The sequence below is a fragment of the Sus scrofa genome, chromosome 1 (genome assembly GCF_054392235.1).
Source record: "Sus scrofa isolate SSC_HxYL_T2T_F1_AM1 chromosome 1, Sscrofa_HxYL_maternal_Yorkshire_Landrace_v2.0, whole genome shotgun sequence".
Lineage (NCBI taxonomy): Eukaryota > Metazoa > Chordata > Mammalia > Artiodactyla > Suidae > Sus > Sus scrofa.
Genome location: NC_139383.1, coordinates 210,340,077 through 210,366,377, shown reverse-complemented (window position 1 = coordinate 210,366,377; position 26,301 = coordinate 210,340,077). Strand labels below are relative to the sequence as shown.

At 36.5% G+C, this 26,301-nt stretch overlaps 1 protein-coding gene across 1 annotated transcript in view; it reads right to left on the bottom strand.

Moving 5' to 3' along the window:
- The window catches only part of LOC146406979 (uncharacterized), a 449,061-nt gene that overhangs the window by 11,346 nt on the left and 411,414 nt on the right, over positions 1–26,301 (bottom strand). The window contains exon 6 of the mRNA XM_085014099.1: positions 6,514–6,581. Coding sequence (XP_084870225.1) covers positions 6,514–6,581 — 68 coding nt within the window. The remainder of the gene's footprint in view (positions 1–6,513; positions 6,582–26,301) is intronic.

Genomic DNA, 26,301 nt, shown 5'->3' with positions numbered 1-26,301 from the left:
TATTATATTATGATATATTATTATATTTTTATTATTTATTTTCTTCTTGCCCCCATAACTGCTGTATTGTAATCTTCATGATGGCAGGCATATACCTTTAACTTTCACTCCTACAACTCCTTTGCCTAGCACAGTACTGGATACATAGAAATCCATAAATATTGGTTAAAAGCATAAATAATGCTCATGTGCAGGGCACACTCATTAGTAAAATTTACCATCAGACTGCTATAGGTAGATAGGTAGATTAGATAGATAGATAGATAGATTTATAATTTCCTGTGTACAAAATATAACTCTACATATTTTTTTCACTGATCTAGCAATTGGGTGTATTGAAACACCATGGAAGAAAATGACTCTGTTATAATGGTTTACAAAGGAACAGAAAGGAGAGCATATTCTTTAGGACAGAATATCCCATTTGTGAAGGTGAAATATATGACAGGAAAGCACCCATGTGGATAAATTCTCATGGCTTATTGTTTTAGATTTCTCGGTCATCTGAATTCTTTGTTTCTGCCCCCGTTTCTTTCTCTCTCTCTCTCCCCATCCTCTCATCTCTACCTCTGCTTCTCTTTCTCTCTCCCCTCCCTCCTTCTCTCCTTCCCTCCTTCTCTCTCTCTCTGCTCTCTCTTCTTTCTCCTTCTCCCTCTCTCAATGTTTCTTTCTATAAGAATGCTGAAATTCTAGATCAGGTTCATTTATCTGAATATCCTACTTGTTGGACATTGTTTTTCCTACTTGTGCAAAAGTTTTGTATGTAAAAATTGTGCCCCACTTTGACTCTATTGCTTCACTTACACTAAGAAAACATGAGAGAGTGTACCTGCCCACAAAAGTGGAATGACTTAGGGAATGCTTTATTGCCAATGACCATCTCAGAAATATCATTATTTTATAATGAGAATGTTGATACTAAGGATTATTCTATCAGCAACAAAAATGTAGATGATCACATAACCCACATTTCCCCAAATGACATCAGCCTGAGACACCATGCTTACCATAACATCAAGAAACATTCTGACTCAATGCCATTCATCAGTATCATTGGAACCTCAGCCTAACCTTCATGATGATTGTCAGGTTATCACTGGAAAGTCTCACTTGCTCTCGACTGTCCATGACAGTCCCCTGCTTCAACCTCACAGAGTGCTCATATTTTGCCCTGACAATATAAGCAATTCTCACTTGTCATCACTGGCTTGACGTCAGGTATCAAGCAGTGCCAAACCTTTCTTTTCTTCCAGAATCCCATGTGCCTGTGCTACAGAAGAGAATGTGTCACCCATTCTAACTTAATACAGAAATGTAGCCCTAAATTTTGCTCTCAGTCCCTTAAAGTGACTAGTGAAAATTTTAGTCTTCTAGCTTCATCTCTAGAATCCTGGTGAACATATCCTTTAGGACTAGTCTAGAAGAGATCTTCACCACTCAAAATGTAATTCATGGGCCAGTGGTACAGGCATCATCTGAGAGTTTACTAGAAATGCAGATTTTCAAGCTGTGCCTCAGTCCTGCCAAATCAGGATGGGTATTTTAATGCAATTCTCAGGTGATGTGTAGCATATAGAAGTCTGAGAAGAACTGGTAGATGATTAGAGAAATTTTTTCTACTTCTTCCCTGGTGAAGTCCACCAAGTTAGCTTTGCCATCACCAGTCACCATCTCTTGCCTCAAATGGTTGTGGATAATTGAGTTTCTTTGTGTCTTTAAGGTCTTAGTTTTCTCTACAACCATAAGCTCCCTGTGATGTCTGCCTTATATACTTTACAGTTACTCACGAACTTTCCTGAATGTGCAATAGATCTTTCATGAGTCCTTGCATTGGAGTTTCAGGTATAAAATTATACTTAAAAGAGAAATAAATCATAGTAATGCCAATAATAATACATGCCTTAAATTTCCATTATACTTTTATCTTTCTGAACTTGCTATATTCACTATGTTTCCTAAAAAACTCAGCGAAGGGGCTAGAACTGGCATCATTTATACTCTTTTGCATATTAAGAACTGATATTACCCAGCTGAAGCACATACTGCTCATCACACGAAAGGCCAAGAAATTCAGAGACGAGGAGTTGGGAAAGAAATAACAAATTTATTCATACTGAGATGCTGGGGTAGTATCCCAAGAAACCATCTTACCCAAGTTAGAATTTAGGCTGTATTTATATTAAAAGGGGATGGAGTGTAGCTAGTTGTTGCAAACTTCTCCCTACAGGAATCCTTTGTTCTTGTAGCTATCCAGGGAGGTCTGGTCCAAATATTTCTAAAAACTTCCAACAAGAAAGACAGTTGTTATTTTCTGTTCTGCAAATTTTTGTCTCTGCCTTAATGGAAAAGTGTTATATATACCCTCAAAGGTCAGAGCCTTGAAAATGGGCTATCATGTATATTTCAGGGTAGAAGCAACATTAATTTACAAAGATGCAGAACCAGCATGACTAAGCACATGCAATAGAGCACAAGGGTCAGAACTAAAGCAATAGATCCAATATGGAATGGGTTGTTCTTCTCTGTTACAATCAGGTTCACAGTTACAAGTCTAGTTCCCAGAGAGCATGCTTGGCACATTTTTTTTTCCTGTCTTTTGTCTTTTTAGGGCTGCACCCATGGCATATGGTGCTTCCCAGGCTAGGCATCCAATCAGAGCTGAACCTGCTGGCCTACGCCACAGCCACAGCAACACTGAATCTGAGCCACATCTGTGACTTACACTGTAGCTTATGGAAAAGCCTGATCCTTAACCCACTGACCAAGGTCAGGGATCTAACCCATATCCTCACAGACTCTGCATCAGGTTCTTGACTCTCTGAGCCACAACAGGAACTCCTCTCCTCCTCTCTTCTCCTGCTCCTCTTCTTCTTTCCCCTCCTTTTCCCTTTCTCTTTGTGACAATTCTTTCCTTCTTTCAGTTTCTCTGTGGTTAATTTTTCATTTCAGATTAAGACTAGTCTTTTCTAGTGAAATCATAGACGTCTTCAGGATATTAGTTGACAATCTAAAACAGTCACTGCAGAAATTTAAATGCTTTACTGGAGAGTAGCATAGTTATTTTAGCAACATTCAAAGCTTGGACACTTTCTGTCTGAAACACATATATATAGCCTGGACCAGGTGCTTTGTACCCAATAATAGAGAATCCAATTGCCCCACTCTGATCATGATGAGAATCTTGTACCTTCTCATCTTTTTGCTATACCTGCTGTACCTTTTTTAGCTACAGTTATTCAATTATTGAAGTTTTATAACTTTTCTCCCTATTTTTGACTTTAGCATCACCATGTTATATCTGTTAATAGACTGGGTTTCTGTTATTTCTGGTAATTGGTGAGTTTTCTCTCTGTATATAACATAATTAATTGCTGAACCTTGTTACCCAAACCTGGAACTGCTTGATGGGGTTGGTTTTCCATCTCTCCTACCCAGCCTTCAAGAAGTGCTCAAATGACAGACCCAAGCCTTAAACCCCTTTTTTACAATAAAATAGAGCCAATAATCAATGTTCAATAAATCCTTGCTTGATTAATGCAATGAATGGCAGATTTACCCCATGTAATGAATCTTATTTTCTTACAAATTCCTTACCTCAATCTCCTGGTAAATATATATTTAAATTTATTTAAATTGATATAAGTGAAGAAGGCAACAAAGATACAGTTTACTTTCTCTAATAACTGTATTCCTGATTACATGTGTAAATAGAAAGCTTGTACATGAATTCTTATTAAAATATCTTAGGGGATACTTAAAGAAAGCTCAGGATAAACCTTTACAGAGTTAAAAAAGAAAAGTCCTTGTGTTCTGCATCAGGAAAGGCTGGCTTAGGCTACAATAACAATAACTCCCCAGTCACAACAAACATATTTATTCCTCATACTATTTGCTCAAAGTTTGTTGGTCAGGAAGCTCTGGAAAGCATGATCTTCACATATGTTTCAAAGTCCAGCAGGGAGCAGAAAACTCAGGACCACCTTGCACCAGCAATTCAGTGTTCTGACCTGAACCAGAACACTGGTTGGACCAATGTCTGAACCTATTCTCATTGCCCTACCCAACCAAAAAGAGCTAACATCAGTCTTCTGTATGAAGGAAAAGGGATATTAGTGAGCAGTACTATCAGCATCTTCCTTTTCATTTACCAAGTTTTTGCTCCTCTCTCCTTCCCCCAGGTATGATACACTCTTTCCCTATGATCCCTAGGGGAGACAACTCAAATTCCCTCCAATCATACCATCAAGCACAAAATCTAGAATTTCCAGTAATCTTATATCAGGAATAAAGCAAGACATTTGCTTGGGGTCTAGATAATGGCTCCTGATGATCTTGAGACCTATAAGTTAAAAAAGGCAAGTCATCAACCTCCTTACTTCACCCACCTCCCCACACCATATAGACAGTGATAAAACAGAGCCTGGATCATTTCAACAAACACTCTCATTTGGAAAGTGTACACATGGGAAGCATACCGTATCACTGGTTTGTTGCAACTCCAAATCCCTGCTGGGCAGATGATATCAAGATCTCCCCTCCTGGAGGAAGCTGAGCTCCAGGTTCATTAGTGTATGGTGTTCAGCTCCCTTTCCATGATCCTTCTTGACCATATCTGAAGTGGGTATCAAGAACCATACCTCCCTTGAGGGTTGGGCAGACTTCATAACTTATATCTGATGCCATAATGGTGGCTACCTCAGTGCTATTTCAAGTCATGAACTATCACATATTCTTTTAGCTCAGGCTGATTCTTTTGGAAATATAATTCACTCAGAAACTTCACTGGATTTCTATCTCTTTGACTTCAGTCAGCTTCATGTACCAAAAGTGGATGACAGTTCCTTTCTAGATATAATACTGGTATTTTTTTTATGGTCTTTTTGCCATTCCCATGCCTCCCTCTGTTTCTCTCTTGCTCTCCTCTCTTGATTTTAATAGAGGTATCATGTGCCTATCAGGTATCCAGAACCACAGTTGTCATCTGTTTTCCCTAAACAATCTTTCCCATTTTAAAGAATTTTCTAGGTCTTACTGTGTAATAATGTTCCCCAAAAGAAATGTCCACATCCTAACTCCTATACCTGTGACTACGCTAGGTAATATTGCAAAGGGGAACTAACATTACAGATGGATTAAGTCTGAGAATCAGCCTACCTTAAAACAAAGAGAGGAGAGTTCCCATTGTGGCGCAGTGGGTAACGAATCCGACTAGGAACAATGAAGTTGCAGGTTCGATCCCTGCCCTTGCTTAGTGGGTTAGGGATCCGGCGTTGCCGTGAGCTGTGGTGTGGGTTGCAGACACGGCTTGGATCCCACGTTGCTGTGGCTCTGGTGTAGGCTGGTGGATATGGCTCTGATTAGACCCCTAGCCTGGGAACCTCCATAAGCTGTGGGAGCGGCCCTAGGAAAAGGCAAAAAGACAAAAAAAAAAAAAAACCAAAGAGAGGATCCTGAATTATCCAGGTGGGTCCAAGTATAATCTCAAGAGCAAAAGTGAGAGGCAGAAGTAAAGTCAGTGACAGAGTTAAGAGTGATGCAATATGAGAAACATTTGGCCATTCTTGGCTTTGGAAGTGGAAGGCGGCCAGGAGCCAAGAAAAGTGGGCAGGCTTTAGGAGAAGGAAAAGGCAAGAAAATGGATTTCCCCCTAGAGCCTTCAGAAAGAAACACCTGGATTTTAGCCCAGAAAGACCCAGAAAGCAACAGGAAACTAATACACATCTTGAGTCTGTTCAGAGCTCTTAATACTAGCTTTTAACATTGTTGCCATCTTCTTAATTTAGTGTAAACTGCAAGGCTGAGTCTTAATCAGCCTTTGTTGCTCAAAAAACATTTCTCAATTGCATGTTTTTACTGTGAGAAACAGTCATTTCCTCTAACATTACAAGGCCCTGAATTTGTGAACTTTCTATTTCCTTTTTATTGTGGCTTGTAAACCAACTAGTTCTTTCTTCAGTTTCTCTGTACTATAATACCTTGTCATATAGAGCCAATAGCAGGCAACACATGTTACTAACGTTTTGTTTTTCTACTTGCTCCCCTATTTCTCCAAGGTTATTAGATGCATCCTATGCCTTTTAAGCTATAGCACATGAAATTTCACCAAATATTCTGTTCCTGCAAAACATGGATCACCATTCTTCCAGTGCTAGAGACAGCATGCTCACCACAATTTCTAATCTATGCTACATTTTTTGTCATGGTAGGAGCTCACCTCTGTGTATGAATTTCTATTGGTTTGTGTCTGTATGCAGTCTTCTCAAGATTGGAGAGATAATGTTATATAACAAATAATCCTAAAATCTTAAGTGTTTTAAAGAAGGGTCTACTTCTCACTCACACTATGTCCATCCTAGTACCTCTGCTCTGCCTCATTCTAATTCCAGAACCTAAGCTAATAGAGTAACCATAGTCTGAAAAAAGCCAGTCTCTAAGGCAGGGGAAAGAGTGTATGTCTAATCACATATTGGCCTCTATGCTTTAAGTGGCACACACGTTTTCAGTTACCGTTACCTTGGCTGAAGCAAATAACACAGCTGTATTGAATTCCAAGGAGCAGAAAGTACAATCATATAATATACCTGTAAATAGAACAGGAAATATTTGATGAACAGCAATAATGACTAACACACCCTTTACTGATTTTTGTAAAATGAGATTTATTAATAGATGACTCTGCAGAAATATTTTTTGCATATTTACAATGGAGTTGTAAATGATAAACACTTGTAGTTGTAACCAAATACTTATTCTGACTTCATATTTAAAACTTATTAGTTTGCAAATACATTTTAGAATACGAGAAATTTTTTAAAAAGACTGACATAATACTCCAATTCAACGCCTTGGTATATACCCAGAATGCCAACCATGTAAAAATGTGTAATTTGATGTTGTTTATAATGAAAAATTTGCAATATCCCTTATACCCTTAAATAGGGTAAAGCATAGTTCATTCATACACTACAATATTGAGTAGCAATTATATAAATATTAAATGCCAGAAATTTCTCCCAATCTGACATTAAGAAACAAAATATAATACTGCATATACAGTTGAACTTCAACTTTTTTTTTTTTTTTGGTTTTTTTTTAGGGCTGCACCCACTGCATATGGAGGTTCCCAGGCTAGGGGTCTAATCAGAGCCACAGATGCCAGCCTACACCACAGCCACAGCAAAGCCAGATCCAGGCCGCATCTGCAGCCTACATACACCATAGCTCATGGCAACGCTGGATTCCTAACCCACTGAGCGAAGCCAAGGATCAAACCCAAACCTCATGATTCCTAGTCGGATTTGTTTCTGCTGTGCCACGACGGGAACTCCAAACTTCAACTTTTATGAATATACACAGAGGAAGGACTGAAAGAAAAATATAAATACTAATCATAGCTGTATTTGAGTGAAGGGCTTATGATTGGTTGTAATTAGGTTTTTTCCCTATTTTTATTTTCCAAGTTTTCTACTGTAACAATATTTAATTTTATGTTTAAAACAGTAAGCATTATAAAGGAGAATAAAGATATATATATTTTTTAAAAAGATTTATGATGCTTTTTATTAAGGCCTGTCACCAAAACTGTTAAAATGGAAATTAAAAATTAAAACCACATTTGATGGGAAAAACTTTAATGAAGTCCCTGCAAGATGCTCACTACCTGGAAGCTGATTAAACACTAATTTAAGTATGCTGTGAGAGGACGTTGAGACTGGAATTAAGGTTCCTAACTACTTGACAATTAAATAGGGAGAGTAGCCTGGGTTGTCCAAGTGGGCACAATGTAACCCTGTGAGCCTTAAAAACAGAAGAGCAGAGTACATGAGTGTTGGAGAGCTTCAGAAGAAGGGGAAGTTATAGGTACTTCATGGGTGAGACAAACCCAACCTTTGACGATGGAGGAAGGAGACCACAAGTCAAGGAATGAAGGTAGGTTCTAAAAGCTGAGAATAGCCCCTGGCTTACAGTTAGCAAGGAAACTGGGACCTCAGTTCTATGATTGCAATGAACTGAATTCTGCCAACAACCTGAATGAGTTTGGAAAGAGATTATTCCCCAGGGTCTCCAATGAGGAACATAGCCCTATGATACCCTGATTTTAGCCCAGTGAGAGAGTGTCAGACTTCTGACACATGGAAACTGAGATGAATGTGTGTTATTTTAAGCTACTAAATAGGTTGTAATTTGTTATAGCAGCAATAGAAAACTAATACACCATGAAATGGAGGTGAGCAAAAATAAGATGATTCAAAGGGCTAATACAGTTACTGTGAATGGGGTTTAAATATAGCTTTGTACTTCTGGGCACTCAAAGCAGAGAGGAAAACACTGGATGACAATTTTTTTTTATTTTATGAGAGCTCAAAACATTCCTGTGACAATTGCTTTAACAGGGATCTGTGTGCAATAAACTCCTCAGAGACCTCTTTGCCCTAAGTTATAGGCCGTCCCAAGTCTAATCTTTATATTTATTGCATAGAACAATCTTTCAACAAACTGAATTATGTCATTTTCCGGTTTCATATCCTTCAGTAGCACCCCATCACTTAACAGGATGAGTTTTAAGCTCCTCAATATGACACAAAATCTCCTTCACAAGCTGACTCCTGTCTACACTGCCAGATTCACCTCCTGCCATTACACAAAAGCACCTTCAGGGAGTTCCCGTTGCAGCTCAGCAGGTTACAGACCCAACTAGTATCCATGAGGATTCAGGTTCGATCCCTGGCCTCATCAGTGGGTTAAGAATGGAGCGTTGCTGTGAGTTGTGGTGTAGGTCACAGACGTGGCCTAAATCCCTTGGTGTTGTGGCTGTGATGTAGGAGGGCAGCTGCAGCTCTGATTCAACCCCTAGCCTGGGAAATGACATGTGCCAGGGGTATGGCCCTAAAGAAAGCCAAAAAAGTAGAAAAAAGAAAAAAAGAAAAAAAAAGGCACTTGCAATCCACCTACATGCTCACAGGTCTCTAAAAACAACACCCTTTTTTATACTCTTAGCATTTACAGATGTTCTTTCCTAGACCTAGACTGGCTTTTTCTTCTTTTCCTCCTGAAGAATGATTTATATACCATGGTCCAGCTAAATTGTGTTTCCTTTATCACCCCCCTCAAGAATCCACTGTAGAAAGGTTAAGTCATTCTCTGTCCTCCTGGTGCCCTTTTCCTTGTTCAATTGCAGGATACTGCAACAAAATCACTGGCTTATATATCAGTCACTCCCATTAGATGGTGGCTATGCTATCAGACCCCAAATAAGAGGAAATTATGAATCAAGAGCTTTACAAAACAAAAACACTCATTACAAAATGTTTTTTGGAGTGAAATTATATTTAATACCTTTTGGAAAGGAATTCTCAGGAGAAAAAATAGAAAAATCTGGGTATGAAAAAGATGAGTTTGGTTAAGCTGATTTTTAAACTATAAATCATAATTTAGATATAACTTTAAATTGTTACAAAATTCTTGTGTCAGACCTGATGGTGGGGAAAGCTTCAATCATATTCTAGAGTAACCTCACGTTACTTGAGAGCTCAGCTAGAGGATCCATATAATGGAGTGGTGGGAGCAGCTGTTGCTGAGAGCACAGGTGCTGGCAGCTTTCTCTGTTCACTTAGCTATAGCCAAGTCACCCTGACCTGGTAACATAATATCAGCAAACCTCATGTTTCTTCATTTGAAAAATAGGCTTCTATAGTGGCTATAAGAATCAGATTATATAATCTATGTAGAAAGCTCTGCATTTTTTTTGACACTTAGAAAGTGCTCAGTCTTTGATAACATTAGCATTCTAATCACACTAGGCACAATTAATCAGGAAATGTAAGATGGCCCTACTCTCTGAATAATTATTGGAACAAGATGATGTAAAACTAACCCAGGGCCTTCAGGATCCAGTACTCACTAGGTAATGAAGTCTTACATTGGCTGAGTCATGTTACCTCTGTGATCAATCTTTTGTTTCTTTCCCCCATTTTAAGAATGGGGTTATCATCTGCACTACTTCCCTCCTAGAGCATGTGAGAGTGCTTTGGAAACAGTGAAGCACTTGGTCAGTGGAATTTACCACTACCAATATACCACCCCTTTTTTGTGTGTTAATTACTGACACCATTTCTCATCCTATGAGGGGAAGTCACACAGTGATCTCAGAAAACATTCACTTAGCATCTCCATAGTGTGTGGTCTACCAGGGTTTAGGAAAGGTATAAGATGGAAACTCTGACCTCAAGCAGAAAGACTTATCTTTTTTTTTTTTTTTTTGTCTTTTTGCTATTTCTTTGGGCCACTCTCACGGCATATGGAGATTCCCAGGCTAGGGGTCGAATCGGAGCTGTAGCCGCCAGCCTACACCAGAGCCCCAGCAACGCAGGATCCGAGCCGCATCTGCAACCTACACCACAGCTCACGGCAACCCCGGATCGTTAACCCACCGAGCAAGGGCAGGGACCGAACCCGCAACCTCATGGTTCCTAGTCAGATTCCTTAACCACTGCGCCACGACGGGAACTCCAGAAAGATTGATCTTCTAAGTAAAACCAATGAGAAGAAGGATATTGGACTTAGACCAGTCCAGAGGATTTTGCAATAACACAAGTAGGAAGTAATGAGAGTCGTCTGTAGAATAGTGACAAAGGAAAAGATGTATTAGTTATACTAGTTCCTCAGAGCAATCTGCAAAATTGGATCTATCATTACTTCTATTTTTCGGATAAATAAATGGAGGCAGAGAAATGTAAAATAATTTACCCAATAATACACTCTTGTTAAGTAGTACTTAATAGATTCAAGCCCCAGGCAGTCTGGCTCCAAAATCTATATACCCTTAACCACTGTTCCATGGTGATGATAATGATAGCGGTATTAAGAAGAAATATTTTGGGTTCCCTCTGTTATACCCCATGCTGAAGGCCATACATGAACTCCCCGCATGATTGATTAAGTAATAGCAGCTCCATCACTTGAGCTTTTTCATCAAGGCCTCCAATCTTATCTTAAAACATTAAACTAGGTCAATGTTCCTGGCTGCTGCTACAATTCCTTTCAGTGTATGGTCCCCATCCAGGGCATGGAGCATTCAGCAGTGGAAATGGGTCTTGCAGAAAAGCACATTTCTAGTCTCTGAAGTTCTTCCTGCTGCCAGAGCCCTTTAGCTTTGTTCATTTATTCCATCCAGAGAGAAGCCTGCCAATGCCTGGACCCAGTATTGAGACATCCTTAAATCAAGGGACATACCTTTAGATCTATGCAGAGAGGCTTCTAGGCTAGTAGTTTACTAAAAGACCCTTGACCACATCATGCAACTTAATTAATAGTAATGTCCTTTCATAAGAGTTGTTTCTTTTAACTTTCCCTTAATTTTTTCAGTCCTGAATTTGGCAACCACATTCTCATGGACAGGTTAATTAATTGCTATGAACCTTAGTTTCCTCATGTACAGAATGAGGATAATAGTTGTTGTGGAGCTTAAATGAGCTAGTCCATGGAACACAGTAGTTCCCACAGTGTTTGACCCATATAGTAAGTACCCAATAAATACTAGCTTTTACATCATCTTTTTCATTTTCAACAACCCCATCCCATGTAAATGCATCAAAAGCACTCTGGCGTACAAAAGTCAGTAAGTGTATATAGATTTCCCAAAATGACTGCCTCATATTAAAAATATATAAAGAAAGATGGGCTTCTTGTTCCCATCTGATTTCGTAGACTTTAGGGTTAAGAGTAATTTAGGAATATAGGCTGATAGGAAATTAACTAGCCTTCTGTAACATAATCTAAATTTCTAGAGAAAAATATTTCATTTTTCCATCCAAAGGGATGGAGGGGAGCTGTAATTATTGAGATATTAAATAATTTCAGCTTTTCATGCTCATAATTAACACTTTGGTTTTACTTTTAGAGGAGAAAGATGCCTAGGGACTTGGGACAGAACGAAAGGGTGGAGAAGAGTATTATAGAAGACTGAATAGACCTTCAGCAGACATAGACTCTATCAGAATGCCACTGTAAAGAAAAATTCCAGGGCAAGGGAACAGAATCAAATTCAATTTAAAATGCAGATTAGAAACAGGATGTCATGTACAAATGACTGAGGAGCGCAAGCTGGTTTTAGGGATTAGAACATTTGAACGTTGGCTCAAAGTGCTCTATTTTGGAGCAAAGTGGGGACAGAAAGTAATCCACAACACCTGACATTGCATGTCACTCTTTGGAGTCAGGCTGCCCCTGAAGGGGTACCCCTGATTGTCAAGACTGAAGAGAAGCCCAGGAAAGGGTGGGGACTGATCCTGCTGAGTCCTGTTAAACCCTCATGTCTCCCCTGAGAACATGTAGTGCCAGAGCCTGGTAGAAACACAGATGTCACCTCAACTTTTTCATGGTCTCTTGACTGAACTAATAATTCTAATCTGTTTGGTACTGTTTCTGAACCATTTCCATTCTTCCCTGGTTTCGGCTACGTCATCGTGATAAGTACTTATGGCTTTGCCTTTGGACCTATAACTTCTTTTGGCTCCAGACTAGCACTTCCTCAGTTCACACAGGACCTTGTCCACCCTGGTTCCCATGAGACCTAGTAATTTAGTGTAAATAACTGCTTAATACACCTGTAAGGTTTTTTCTGGCCCTGCAAGAACCAGGACAGGTAAACTATAAATTTGTCTCAGCCCAAAAGTACTTGGAGGCTAGTAGAAAGGGCATCAAGAAATATATGCTTTCACACTGCTTTTCTTTACTCATGTGCTCCATGAATCATCACCTCTCATCAGGTACAATTGTTCCAGTTTGTCTCACATCTATATGGTTGGCCATCTGCATATTTGAATTATACTAATGATTTTTAAAATCCAATAAAGTAAAGACTTTCTAAACTGTGCTAAGAAGTATTTTGAAAAATAAATACAAGTGATTTCACTGTATTTTTTTGTTGTTGTTGTTGATACAGAATATGGTCAGCCTGGAATAATATTTAGCTTCCCAGAGGGAACAGAGTTTGATTAAATAAAAATATGCTTTTATGAATCCAAAAGGAACACAAGTTAAATTTGGTAAGTGCAGACATTCATATTGAAAGAGGAACAAAGAAAACAGATAAATGGGAAAATAGGCTGATATTAACATATGAAGAAATAAAGATTCTCTGCTTCCAACTTAGTTTTAGAGTTAATAGCAAATAAAAAATCCTTAGCTCACTTATGTGACTTGATTAACTTTTCAAATATAAAACAAAGAAAATCCTTGAGAGTAGAGAAGATACTGCTAAATGGAAAGTGTTTCCATGAAGCATTTTCTATTTTAAAGAGAAAGTCTTAGACTCAGAGAGAAGTACATAGCATGGATCAATAGCTCTGATATTTACCTTTCCTTGTGGAAAAGATTACAGCAATCTACAATATCCGATTAGTTGTCTACACAGCACCCCCTACGGTTGCCAATGCTGAAGCAGGGACACATAACCCTTTGCAGAAGTGACTTTGCAAAGGAAGAAAATCCAAAAATCCTCATACACTCTGAAGAACTATCCCTGGCTTTATTCTCCTGAAAACAGGATGTTGAAGATTATTGCATAGTAGCAGAAGTGTCCCTTGATCTCACTCAAATACAAGAAAGATAAAAATTGAGCTAAAAGATTAGATTGCTTAATAAAACAATTGATAAACACAAACCAATGGGGATGTATACAATGGAGAATGGACTATGACAACCCTAGAAGATTGTTTAATATAATATCAAAAGCTACCAATATAAAAGACTCCAATTTGCTCCTGTTTCCGGATGCTAGAAAAGCTTTTGACAGTTAATTGGAAGCTTTTATTTTTTGACATTGAAAAGCATGGGCTCACCACAAGAATTCATTTCATAGACAGAAACATTATCTGATCATCCAAAGGCCAAAATTAAGGCTAATGTGTATAATTGGAGACTCTTTCTTTTTTCTCTCTTTTTTTGACAAGGAAGCAGCCATAGGTCATCACATTTTCCTCTATTATTTGGTTCATCAATAGAATCTCTGGCAGGCAAGACCAAGGAATAAAAATGGGGTACTTAAGGCCCACTATTTTACTGTGAGTAGATAATGTGGCTCAATTCTGGGTTGCATGTAGACTTGTGGAATCCACTTCTGGGGAGTCAAGTGGGAGGCCAAATCCCCTCTCCTAGTGGAGGGGCCAGTTTGGTTTAGCTCAAGAGGTATTTTCCTCTTAGAAGCAAGTTCTTTTATGCTAAATAAAGCATGTTACAGATGGAAACTTCTTTGTCCTTGGGAGCTGTAACACATCCAAATTTCAGCCTGTTTCTTCTGTTCTTGACAATTTTTGCCCCAGAGTAATCTCTATGGAACAGAAAAGCAGAGTGTCTAGTGGATAGGCATAAATTATTATTTATTCTCATTTTCTTTTTTTGTAATCAAATGTATAAGAATTCAGGTTACATGAGTTAATAGCTAAATGAGAACTATAGCTTCTTAAAAACAAAAAATACATATGTTCAACAAATCATAAAGGAAGCATAGTAGAAAATTACTTTAAAGCTAGTTGCACCTAACAAAATAGTGGGAGATGCAGTCTTATCTTTTTTTTAATTTATTTTATTGAAGTATAGTTGATTTATAATGTTTTGTTAATTTCTGCTATACAGCAAAGTGATTCAGTTATGCATATATATATTTTTATCTTTTTTTAAATGGCTCTATTGAGCTATAATTCATATATGAAGTAGTTTTCTTATTTAAAGTTTATGACCCAATGGTTCTGGTATACTCTGAATTATGAAACCATCACTATAATTAGTTTTAGAATATCATCTTCAATAGAAATCCCATATTCATTAGAAGTATTCCCTATTTCTTCTCAACTCTGAAATTAATCATTAATCCACTTTCTATTGCTATAGATTTGGCTATTCTGGATATTTCATATGAATGGAATGATATAATATGTGATTTTTCATGTGTGGTTTCTTTCACTTGCATGTTTTTCAAGATTCTTCCATGTTGTAACATAATCAGAACTTCATTCCTTTATATGGATAAATGATACTTCATTGTATGGATGTACCACATTTTTTAAAATCCATCAATTAATGGACATTTAGGTTGTTTCCATCTTTTGGCTGGTATGAATAATGTTGCTATGAACATTCATGTACAATCTTTTTTTTTTTTTGTCTTTTTGCCATTTCTTGGGCCACTCCCGTGACATATGGAGGTTCCCAGGCTAGGAGTTGAATCCAAGCTACAGCTGCTGGCCTACGCCAGAGCCGCAGCAACCTGGGATCTGAGCCACATCTGCAACCTACACCACAGCTCATGGCAACACCAGATCCTTCACCTACTGAGCAAGGCCAGGGGTCGAACCCGCAACCTCATGGTTCCTAGTCAGATTCATTAACCACTGAGCCACGATGGGAACTCCATATACAAGCTTTTATATGAACATGTCTCCATTTATCTTGGGGTTGTACCTAAGGGTTAAATTCCTAGGTCATGTGGTAACTACATTTAAACATTTTAGGAACAGCCAGACTGTTTCCCAAAGAGGCTATACCATGTTATATTCCTACCAACAATATATGAGGGTTATAATTTCTTCAGATCCTTACAAATTCTTGTTATTATCTGTCATTTGATTGCAGTCATACTAGTGGATGAGAAGTGGTGTCTCATTGTGATTTGTTTGCATTAATATGGCTAGTGAAGTTGAGTATCTTTTCAGCTGCTTTTTGGTCATGTGTATAGCTTTTTGAGAAATGCCTATTCTGACCTTTGCTCATTTTTTAATTTTATTATCTCCTTACTATTGTTTTGAGTTCTTTATTCCAGATACAAGTCCCTTACTATATATGTGATTTGTAAATATTTTTCCCATTCTGTGGGTTGTGGATTGTCCTTTCATTTTGTTCATAATGGTGTTGGTCCTGCGAAAGTTTTTAATTCTTATTAAGCACAATTTACCTATGCATCATTGCTTGTGCCTTAGGTGGCATATCTAAGAAAAAATTGCCTAGTCCAAAATCATAAAGATTGTCACCCAAGTCTCTGTCTCTCCTACTTGTCTCAATGTTGTCCTTATATCCTTTGTGAAGAGCAGTCCATTTAATTCGCAGATCTTTTTCAGAGGAAAATGACCCATATGTAGCTATAGATTTGATGTGTCTGTGGGAGGAGGGGAGTTCAGGATCTTCCTACTCTGCCCTCTTCCCTTTATTATTCCCAAGTTTGTTCTTTTTCTTCAAGCTTGTTTTGGATGATTCATCCATGTAAATTTTAGAATCAATTTACCAATTTATGCGAAGAAGTTAGCTGGAATTTTGATAGGCATTGTGTTAACTCTATAGATCAAAAATCTGGGGAAAGTGTCATCTTAAAAATATTAAGTCTTCTGTTTCATGAAACTGGGATGTCTTTAATCCCTATATAGAACTTTAATTTCTTTCAACAATGTTTTTCAGTTTTTATTTTTATTTATTTATTTATCTTGTCTTTTTTTTTGCCACTTCTTAGGTCACTTCCGTGGCATATGGAGGTTCCCAAGCTAGGAGTCGAATTGGAGCTGTAGCCGCCAGCCTACACCAGAACCATGGCAATGCGGGATCCGAGCCACATCTGCAACCTACACACAGCTCACGGCAATGCTGGATCCATAACCCAGGGAGCAAGGCCAGAGATCGAACCTGCAACCTCATGGTTCCTAGTCAGATTCATTAACCACTGAGCCATGATGGGAACTCCTGTTTTTCAGTTTTTAGGATATAAGTTTTGCACTTGTTTTGTTAAATTTATGCCTAAGTACTTCATTATTTTTATCTTATTGTAAATGGAATTATTTTCTAAATTTCATTTTCAGATTTTTATTGCAAGTGTATAGAGATACAACCGATTTTTATATATTAGCTTTTTAAACTTGCTGAATTTACTAGTTCTGAAAGGTATTTAGTGACTTATAATTTTCTATATACCAAATCATGTTACCTGCAAATGATAACTTTGCTACTTCCTTTCCAATCTGATTTTTTTTTTCATTTTCTTGCCTAATTGACCTAGCTAGAAAACTTAAAGGCAAGTGTTGCTACCAAACATCCTTATCTTTTTCTTGATCTTAGAGGAACAGTACAGCCATTAATTACTAAGTATGTTGTTTGTGGAATTTTTTATAGATGCTCTTTATCGCATTGAGGAAGTTCCCGTCTACTTGAAATGTTTGTATTATGAAAAAAATGTGGATTTTGCTGAATTTTTTCTTTGTTAATCTATTAAGATGATTATGTGGATATTGTCCTTTATTCTCTTGACATGGAATATTACATTGATTTTTGGATGTTAGAGTGACCTTGAATTCCTGAGATTGGTTCCTCTTGTTCATGGTTTATAATCTTTTATATATATTGTTGGATTCAATTTACGGGTATTTTGTTGAGGATTTTTGCAACTATTCCTTATCTTGTGATATCTTTGATTTGAAATTGAGGTAATACTGACCTCATAGAATGGTTTGAGATGTTTTCTGTCTTTTTCTATGTTTTGGAAATGTTTGTGAAGAGTTGGCATTAATTCTTCCACCATTTGATAGAATTCAGCAGTGAAGCCATCAGGGCTTGGGCTTTGCTTGTATAGGCATGCTCAGATTTTTTTTTTTTTTTTGTCTTTTTCTAGGGCCACACCAGCAGCATATGGAAGTTCCCAGGCTAGGGGTCTAATTGGAGCTACAGCTGTCGGCCTACACTAGAGCCACAGCAACGCCAGAACTGAGCCACATCTGTGACCTACACCACAGCTCATGCAACACCAGATCCTTAATCCACTGAGCAAGGCCAGGGATCGAACCCACAACCTCATGGTTCCTAGTTGGATTCGTTAACCACTGACCCATGACAGGAACTCCTCAGATTTTTTAATGTCTTCTCTTTTTTTCATAATCAAAAAATTTATTCCCTCACTTAACAGAAAAGCCCAGAAATACACTAACTTTGGACACCACTTAGTTCAGAAGATCATGACATCATCAGAACAATGGCTCTTTCCTTTTTTTAACTGAAGTATAGTTGATTTACAATGTTTGTCTTAGTTTCAGGAGTATAGCAAAGTGATTCATTTATAATACTTTTATAGATTCTCTTTCATTTTAGGTTACTATAAGAAATTTCTGTGCTGCATAGTATGTCCTTGTTTTTCACCTATTTTATATATCATAGTATATATATGTTAATCCCAAATTCCTAATTTATCCCCCCCCTTTCCCCTTTGGTAACCATAAGCTTATTTTCTGTCTCTTTTCTATATCTGTTTTGTAAATAAGTTTTTTTTGTATCATATGTTAGATTCCACATATGAGTCAAATCATATATTCATCTTTCTATGACTTACTTTACTTAGTTTTATAATCTCTGTTTCCATCTATGTTGCTGTAAATGGCATTGTTTCATTCTTTTTTATGGTTGAGTAGTATTCCATGGCAAGCCTGTATGTATGCATGAATGCATGTATATAATGTCAATGGACATTTAGGTTGCTTCAATGTTTTGGCTATTGTAAACAGTGCAACTGCAAACAAGTGCATGTATCTTCTCTAATTAGAGTTTTTTTCTTTTCTGGATATATGCCTAGGAGTGGGATTACTGGATCGTATGGTAAATCTATTTTTGTTTTTTTTGAGGATGTGCTACACTGTTCTCCATAGTGGCTGCACCAATTTACATTGCCACCAACAATGAGTGTAGGAGGTTTTCTTTTTCCCCACACCTTCTCCAGCATTTATTATTTGTAGACTTTTTGATGATGGCTATTCTGACTGTGTGAGGTAATACTTCACTGTAGTTTCAATTTGCATAAATGTCTATTTAGGTCTTATGCCCATTTTTGATTAGGTTTATTTTTTGATATTGAACTGTCTGAGTTTTCTGTATATTTTGGAAATTAAGCCCTTGTAGGTCATATTTTTTGCAAATATTTTCCCTCAGGCCATAGGTTGTCTTTTCATTTTTGTTTATGATTTCCTTTGCTATGCAAAAGCTTAGTCAGTTTCCATAGTTTGTTTTCTTTCTAGAATTTTTTCCATTTAACCTAAGTTCCTTCATTTTTTGGAATATGATTCTTCATAGTATTCCTGTATAACATTATACAGGAATTAGATTAGAAACATAGTATTTCTTTCAACATTAACTGGAATCCATATTATTATAACTTATCTAACAAGTTTATTTTTGTGTTGCATCTATTTTTATGTCTATATTGACTATTTGCATGTTATCTTCCATGAATTATCTTTTTTCTTTGTTCCATGGTCTATTGGTTTATTTTACTTTTATTAGACTTTGTTTATATTATCATTATTACTAGTTCTTTTTCTGTTTTACAATATGTAAACATTTCTTCTGTTTTTAATTTATTTGTAGTGTCATCATACTTTAAGATTTTAGTTTTGAAGCTGCCAAATTTGTTTGCTTTTACCTTCATGATTTTCTCTTTGATTTAAGAAGGCCTATCCCATCTAAGCAATTTATATATTCTTCAATAATTATTTTGTATTCTTCTCCCAATTATGTATGTAATATACTTGAAACTAGCTTTTTTGAAGTCTATAAAGTGAAGATGTTGTTTTACCCTTATGTAGTCAATTATTTCCAGAATGTTATTAAATATTTTTCCACTTGTTCAAAATGTTAAATTGATAATATTGAAGGTTTTTAAATATATTTTAAATATATTTTCCATATAGTCATAGGTTGGGTTTGGGGCTCTTTAAGTTATCTTAAATTTATAACCCAAATGGCAATATTCTAATTAAAATAGTTATATGCTCTGTCTTAATATTTGACAAGAAAATAATTATCCTTTTGATTCTTTTAACAAATTTCTTGACTATACTTAAAAATTTAATCTTCCATGTGGAATTTAGAATAGGTAGGAAATTATATTTGAAAAGCATACTGATATATTGTAATTTACATGAATTTAAAGTTTAATTTGTAAAAACTTGACAGCTCTAGAGTATTGAATCTTACTACACAGGAACATGAAATATTCTAATATTCAAGAGTTATTTTATGTTACTTAATAAAATTTCATGTTCCACATGATGATTTCCACATTTTTTATTTTCCTAAAAATTTTATAATTCTTGTTTCTACTGCTCCTTTTTCTACTACATTTTCCAATTATTATCAAGGTCTTTGACTTTTATATATTGAGCTTAATGTTGCCTCTGCTTAATTATCTAATTTTATAAATAATTCACCAGTTGGTTAATTGATATTTATAAATAGTCATTTATTAGCAGTGATCATTTTGTCTCTTTATCTTCTAAATTTTGTTGTGTATATATTTCATTTTTAACAGTACAGTTTCCAGTAGTATCTATAGTATTAAGGAACATGTTCTATGCCTGTTTTTAAAAGAGAATGTTTCAGTGATTTACATTTACATATGACATTTGCAATAGATTTCTGATAGAAATTCCCTATCCCCTTGTCAGATTAAGAAATTTATACACATATACACACGTAGATTCACCCATAGGATGTAGATCAAAATGCTAAGAATGATTTTTTAAGTATGATTCTTTTTGTGATTTTTAATTTTTTTCTCTTACAATTTTTAAAAGTTTTATTATTTTGCAAAATAAAATTTTCTCTTCTAGGGGAAAAAAATGCTCTTTTAGAGAAAAAATTTTAATGTGTCTCACTCATCCTAAACTATCAGAAAAGGCCCAAATTATCAATGGGATAGTCAGACTTCAACCATCTGCTCTATGATAAGATTTCTCAAAGTTTGTTACTTAGAATGTTATTATTATATATAACTTGTAAAAAAGTAAATTGTGTGGTCCAATAAATTCAGAAAATGAGGGGTAAAGCAAGGTTAAATGACTTTTTTTCCCCACTTATAGCTGGTTTACAGTGTTCTGTCAATTTTATACTGTACAATAAAGTGACCCAGTCACACATAAATATATACATTATTTTTCTCACATTATCTTCCATCATGCTCCATCCCAAATGACTAGATATAGTTCCCTGTGCTATATAGCAGGATCTGATTGCTTATCCATTCCAAAGGCAATAGTTTGCATCTATTAACCCCAGATTCCCAGTCCATCCCACTCCCTCCCCCTCCCCCTCCCCCTTGACAACCACAAGTCTTTTCTCCAAGTCCATGAGTTTATTTTCTGTGGAAAGGTTCATTTGTGCAGTGCATTATATTGCAGACATAAATGATATCATATAGTATTTCTGACTTAAGTCACTTAGTATGAGTCTCTAGTTCCATCCATGTTGCTGCAAATCCATATATATATATCACATCTCCTTGATCCAATCATCTGTCAATGGACATTTAGGTTGTTTCCATATCATGGCTATTGTGAATAGTGCTGCAATAAACATACTGGTGCATCTATCTTTTTCAAGGAAAGTTTTGTCAAGATATATGCCCAAGAGTGGGACTGCTGGATCAAATGGTAGTTCTATATTTAGTTTCTGAGGTACCTCCATGCTGTTTTCCATAGTGGTTGTACCAATTAACATTCCCACCAAGAGTGACACCCTCTCCAGCATTTGTTATTTGTGGACTTGTTAATGATGGCCATTCTGACAGGTGAAAGGTGGTACCTCATATTAGTTTTTATTTGCATTTCGCCAATACTCAATGATGTTGCGCATTTTTTCATGTGCTTGTTGGCCATATGTATATCTTCTTTGGCGAAATGTCTATTCGGGTCTTTTGCCCATTTTTCTGTTGGGTTGTTGGCTCTTTGTTTTTTGCTGTTGAGGTGTATACTTTTGTATATTTTAGAGATTAAGCCCTTGTCACTTGCATCATTTGAAACTATTTTCTCCCATTTCATAGGTTGTCTTTTTTTTTATGGTTTCCTTTGCTGGTCAAAATCTTGTCAGTTTGACTAGGTCCCATTTGTTTATTTTTTATTTTATTTCTGTTGCCTTGGAAGACTAACCTGAGAAAATATTTGTATTATTGATATCAGAGAATCTTTTGCCTGTGTTCTCTTCTAGGAGTTTTATGGTGTCTCATCTTCTGTTTAAGTCTTTAAGTCATTTTGAGTTTATTTTTGTGCATGGCGTGAGAGTGTGTTCCAGTTTCATTGATTTACATGTGGCTGTCCAGTTTTCCCATCACCACTTGCTGAAAAGACTGTCTTTTTCCATTTTGTATTCTTGTCTCCTTTGTCAAAGATTAATTAACTGTAGGTGTCTGGGTTTACTTCTGGGTTCTCTATTCTGTTCCATTGGTCTATATATCTGTTTTGGTACCAGTACCACACAGTCTTGATTACTGTGGCTTTGTAATATTACATAAAGTCTAGGACTTTTTAAATGCAAGATTTCTTGGAATCTTTAATATATGAATATGAAAAGTGACACTCCAGTAGGAAAATGTAGAATCTAGCATATTTTCCAAGAAAAACTCTTAACTAGTATGTCAGTCTCTGTTGTTCAGTTGACTTCTCCTGTTGTTGCTTTCTGCAAAACTAAACAATAGTCCAGGGTTATATGTGCTTAATTGACCACAATTTACTTCAGAAACACTGTGCAAGATAAACTTGTATCAATAACTCTCTCTATGGAGCTTTACACTGATTTGTCTTAAAAAGAAAACTAGGCAAACCAAACAAATTATTCAACTCTATTCTGTCCCCTATGAGATACTGAGTATGGTGTATTGAGTCAAGGAGTGTAGAATCTAATAACACTTGCATCAGTTATATTCCATTTGATCAAGGGAATAATAAGCACTCACTGAAACAGTCTTTGTTTTTACCAAATTAGGATACACACACACACACACAAACACACACACAGTGAATTGGTGATGAGTCCAAGTTCATGCAATGTGGAATGTCAGTTGCGAACAGAACAGAGTCATTTGATTGTACTTCTGGTGGCCTTATTTAATTGACCTGACTTCCTCTCCTACAAAGTAGTTACAAATAAGAGAGTAATTGTTGGGATGGGAAGAGTGAGCAAGTGGGAGCTAAGCAAGAATATCAAAATAATTTAATTAGATCCCAAATGAATTAAGATGTGTAGGAGTCCAAATTATACCCCAAATACAAAGTCTTCAATAAAGCCAATTTAAAAATGATTTAAGCAAACCAAATAGAATGACTGTCTCATGCTAATAGAATGTGAAAAAATTGCATGAATATGTTGAAGAGACTTCCATTCACATCAACTCAAAATTATTAAACTTTTGTTTCAACAAGGAATCTTGAAGCAATTACCAACATCTTCCCTTTATTCCTTTGGGCAAGGGTTAGGGTTAATGGGTGAAGCTGCAGGTGAATAAGAATGACATTTGTGTGACACTTTAGCTCCTGCAAATGCAAGGTATTAAGTACTTCTGCTTCAGAAACAACTTCAGCTCCTGATGAAGGAATCAGGAGTAGCCTCCTTCTTTGCCAAGTTTATTTTCTCTTTTCCCTCAATGGGTTCCAAGAATTATTTACTTGGCTTAAATAAATGAATATAAGTAATGTTGCTCTTATGGTAACTGTCTGACTTTTATGCCCAATGAATTTAGGACACTATAGCGATTATTCAAATCATTAAGTATGAGTTGAATTAACTTTGTTATAAATTACATGTGAAAATTGTGCTGGGTTTTATTTAAATGAAGCTAATGGAATTTCTCATCAAATGTAATTATTTGACTTTGTTTTAAAAATGAGGAAATTTCTGAAGTTGGTAATAATAAAAATTGTTGCAATCAGATGCTGAATACAATTATGACTAAACTATGAATTTATTGGTTCATTCATTCATTTATTTATTCATATGCTCAGTTAACATTTATTGACTGTCTGATACTGCATTAGACTCTACTTGGAGTATGAGAGCCATGGCTCCACAGTCTAGGAACTAACAGTCTACAGTGGGATACTTAAAAGTAAGCTGACAATTATAACACAATGTGACAGTTTACTAGATCAGGATGTGTTAGGGGCCCCTCACCCATGCTGAGGAGCAGGAGTGGGGACATCAGGGAGGCTTCCTAAAGATACACTGTAGCTGAACTTTAGATGACATGTAAGATTTAACCAGGTAGAGAAATGATGAAAGGGAAAGTGCAGGCCAGGAAATGGCATCATTAGGGACATGGCATATTTAAAGCACTACAAATATTACTGTGATTTAGACTGTGTGATGGGGAGAGTATTTAATGTGATTGTAGTCAAGTGTGTCATAGAGAAAATGTAAGAGATGATATCGAAGAGACGAAAGAGCCAGATCATAGAGGGCTTTGAATGTCTCTTCCTTAACATGGAAGAACAGTGCATATAACAGGCATTTCAATTTCTTGGCTAGAAGCTAGTCTGTTATGCAAAGCATTTTCGTTGCAAGTAAGTATTTACTGTGCTCCCACCCTATGTCTAGTATTGTGCGCTGCCCTGTAGTGAATATATTTGCTACAAAGAGGTCTCAGATGAAGTTATTATCTTAGGTTGGCTTTTTGATGTAAAATATAAAAATCAGGAAACTATAACTGGTAAAGTATGAGCATCTTTTTCCTAATTACCTGTTCTATATTTCTAAGCAAAATATATTATCTATCAATCTGGGAGTCTTTATTGAAATTGAGCAGTGTCTTTCCAATATCAAGCATCTTAGAGTGTTCTTATAGGTCTGCTTTTCAGTTAATTAATTGGCCAAAGCATAGACTCTCCAAAGGTAGGATGAAATATGGCAGACTTTAAATCACAATGGTGCACAAATTAGGGAATTTACAAGATGCACAGATATAAGTTAGAAAGAAAACATTTTATTGCTGCCATGTCATGACAAGGAGATAATAGCCCTTGACTAGTAGGTTTTGTGTACTTCCTCCACTATCACAGTTCTCTTTGGGTTTTTGTTTGTTTGTTTGTTTGATGGTAATCATGCAGCTGGCCACCACATCTCTAGATACTGTTTGGGTAGCCTAGAGGATTAGGGAAATCTCATCCTAGTGGTGAACCTCTCAATGTAAAGTTTGCAATATTCTTGGGCAATGGTTAATTGAGAATTGACTTTGTAACAGATGATTTACATGCGTTATTTCTAAACTCATAACAATATTGAAGGAGTCCTAATTTTCAGGTTAGGAAGCCATGGCCCTAAGAAGCCAAATAACGGTCCTTATCTTGAAGCCAAAGCTTTTCCTCCTACATTACACACACCCTCAAAAGGAAGATTGATTCTGTACAAACTAGCTAAAGGCTTGGTAGATTTTTCTCCTTTAACTATTTTTTCAATGGAGACAAAATTCATATGCCATAAAATTCACCCTCTTAAAATGTACAGTTCAGTGGTTTTAGAGTATTTGCAAGGTTTTGCAACACTTAACCTTATCTAATTTAAGACTAGTTTTATCATTTCCAAAAGAAACTTTGTATCCATTATCAGTCATAATTCCTCCCTCCCATCCTCTAGCCCCTTATAGCAACTAGTTTGCTTTCAGTGTCCCTAGATTTGCATATTATAGGTATTTTATATAAACTTAATAATACATTATATGGCTTCTTTAGCATAGTGTTTCCAATGTTCATCCACATTGCAATATGAGTGCTCCATTCCTTTTTATTGCTGGACAATATTCCTGTGTATGGATATACCACATTTTTTGAGTCATTAATCAGTATTTGAATTTCTAGTTTGTGTCTATTTTGAATAATGCTGTCATGCCATTCTGGCTTTAGGCTGCACTAGGAACTTATTATCATGGGACATAGCTCCTTTATTATAATTATTATTTCTTCTGCCATTCTGTTAACTGTAAGTGCATTTATCTTGACAGCCATTACATCAGACACAGTACATTCATGTAAGAAACATACAACTGAGTAAATTAAAGAAGGCAGTTCCGTAGCTCTAGGTGAGAACTTTGAACTGCTCATCTTGCTTGCCTTGTGTCACTTAACTGAGGGGCTATATTCCTCACTCTGTTCAGAGTGTGTTCGAGGTTGAGGATTCTGCTCTAGATTTTTCCTGACATTTTTGATTGTTGGGAGAGGAGAGATTACACTGATATAGCAGCCTTATAATATGTGTGATTGAGTTGAGTGTTATCACCTGTCAACCAAAGTCAGAGTTAAGCTAGATTTGTTTTGACAGTTTGTGCTGGGAGCATTTGGGACCTTTATTAGTAAGGGAAGTAGACCATGATCCCAAGTTTGTCTCTCGTCTTGCCAATTAAAACTGCCTGCCTGGGCATGTGTCACTGTCCCCAATGGGATTCTCTCCACTGGGGACCCTGGAAATGTCCATCAGTGTAAAATGTATTTTCTCCATTTGCTTCTCTCACTCGCTCTTTGC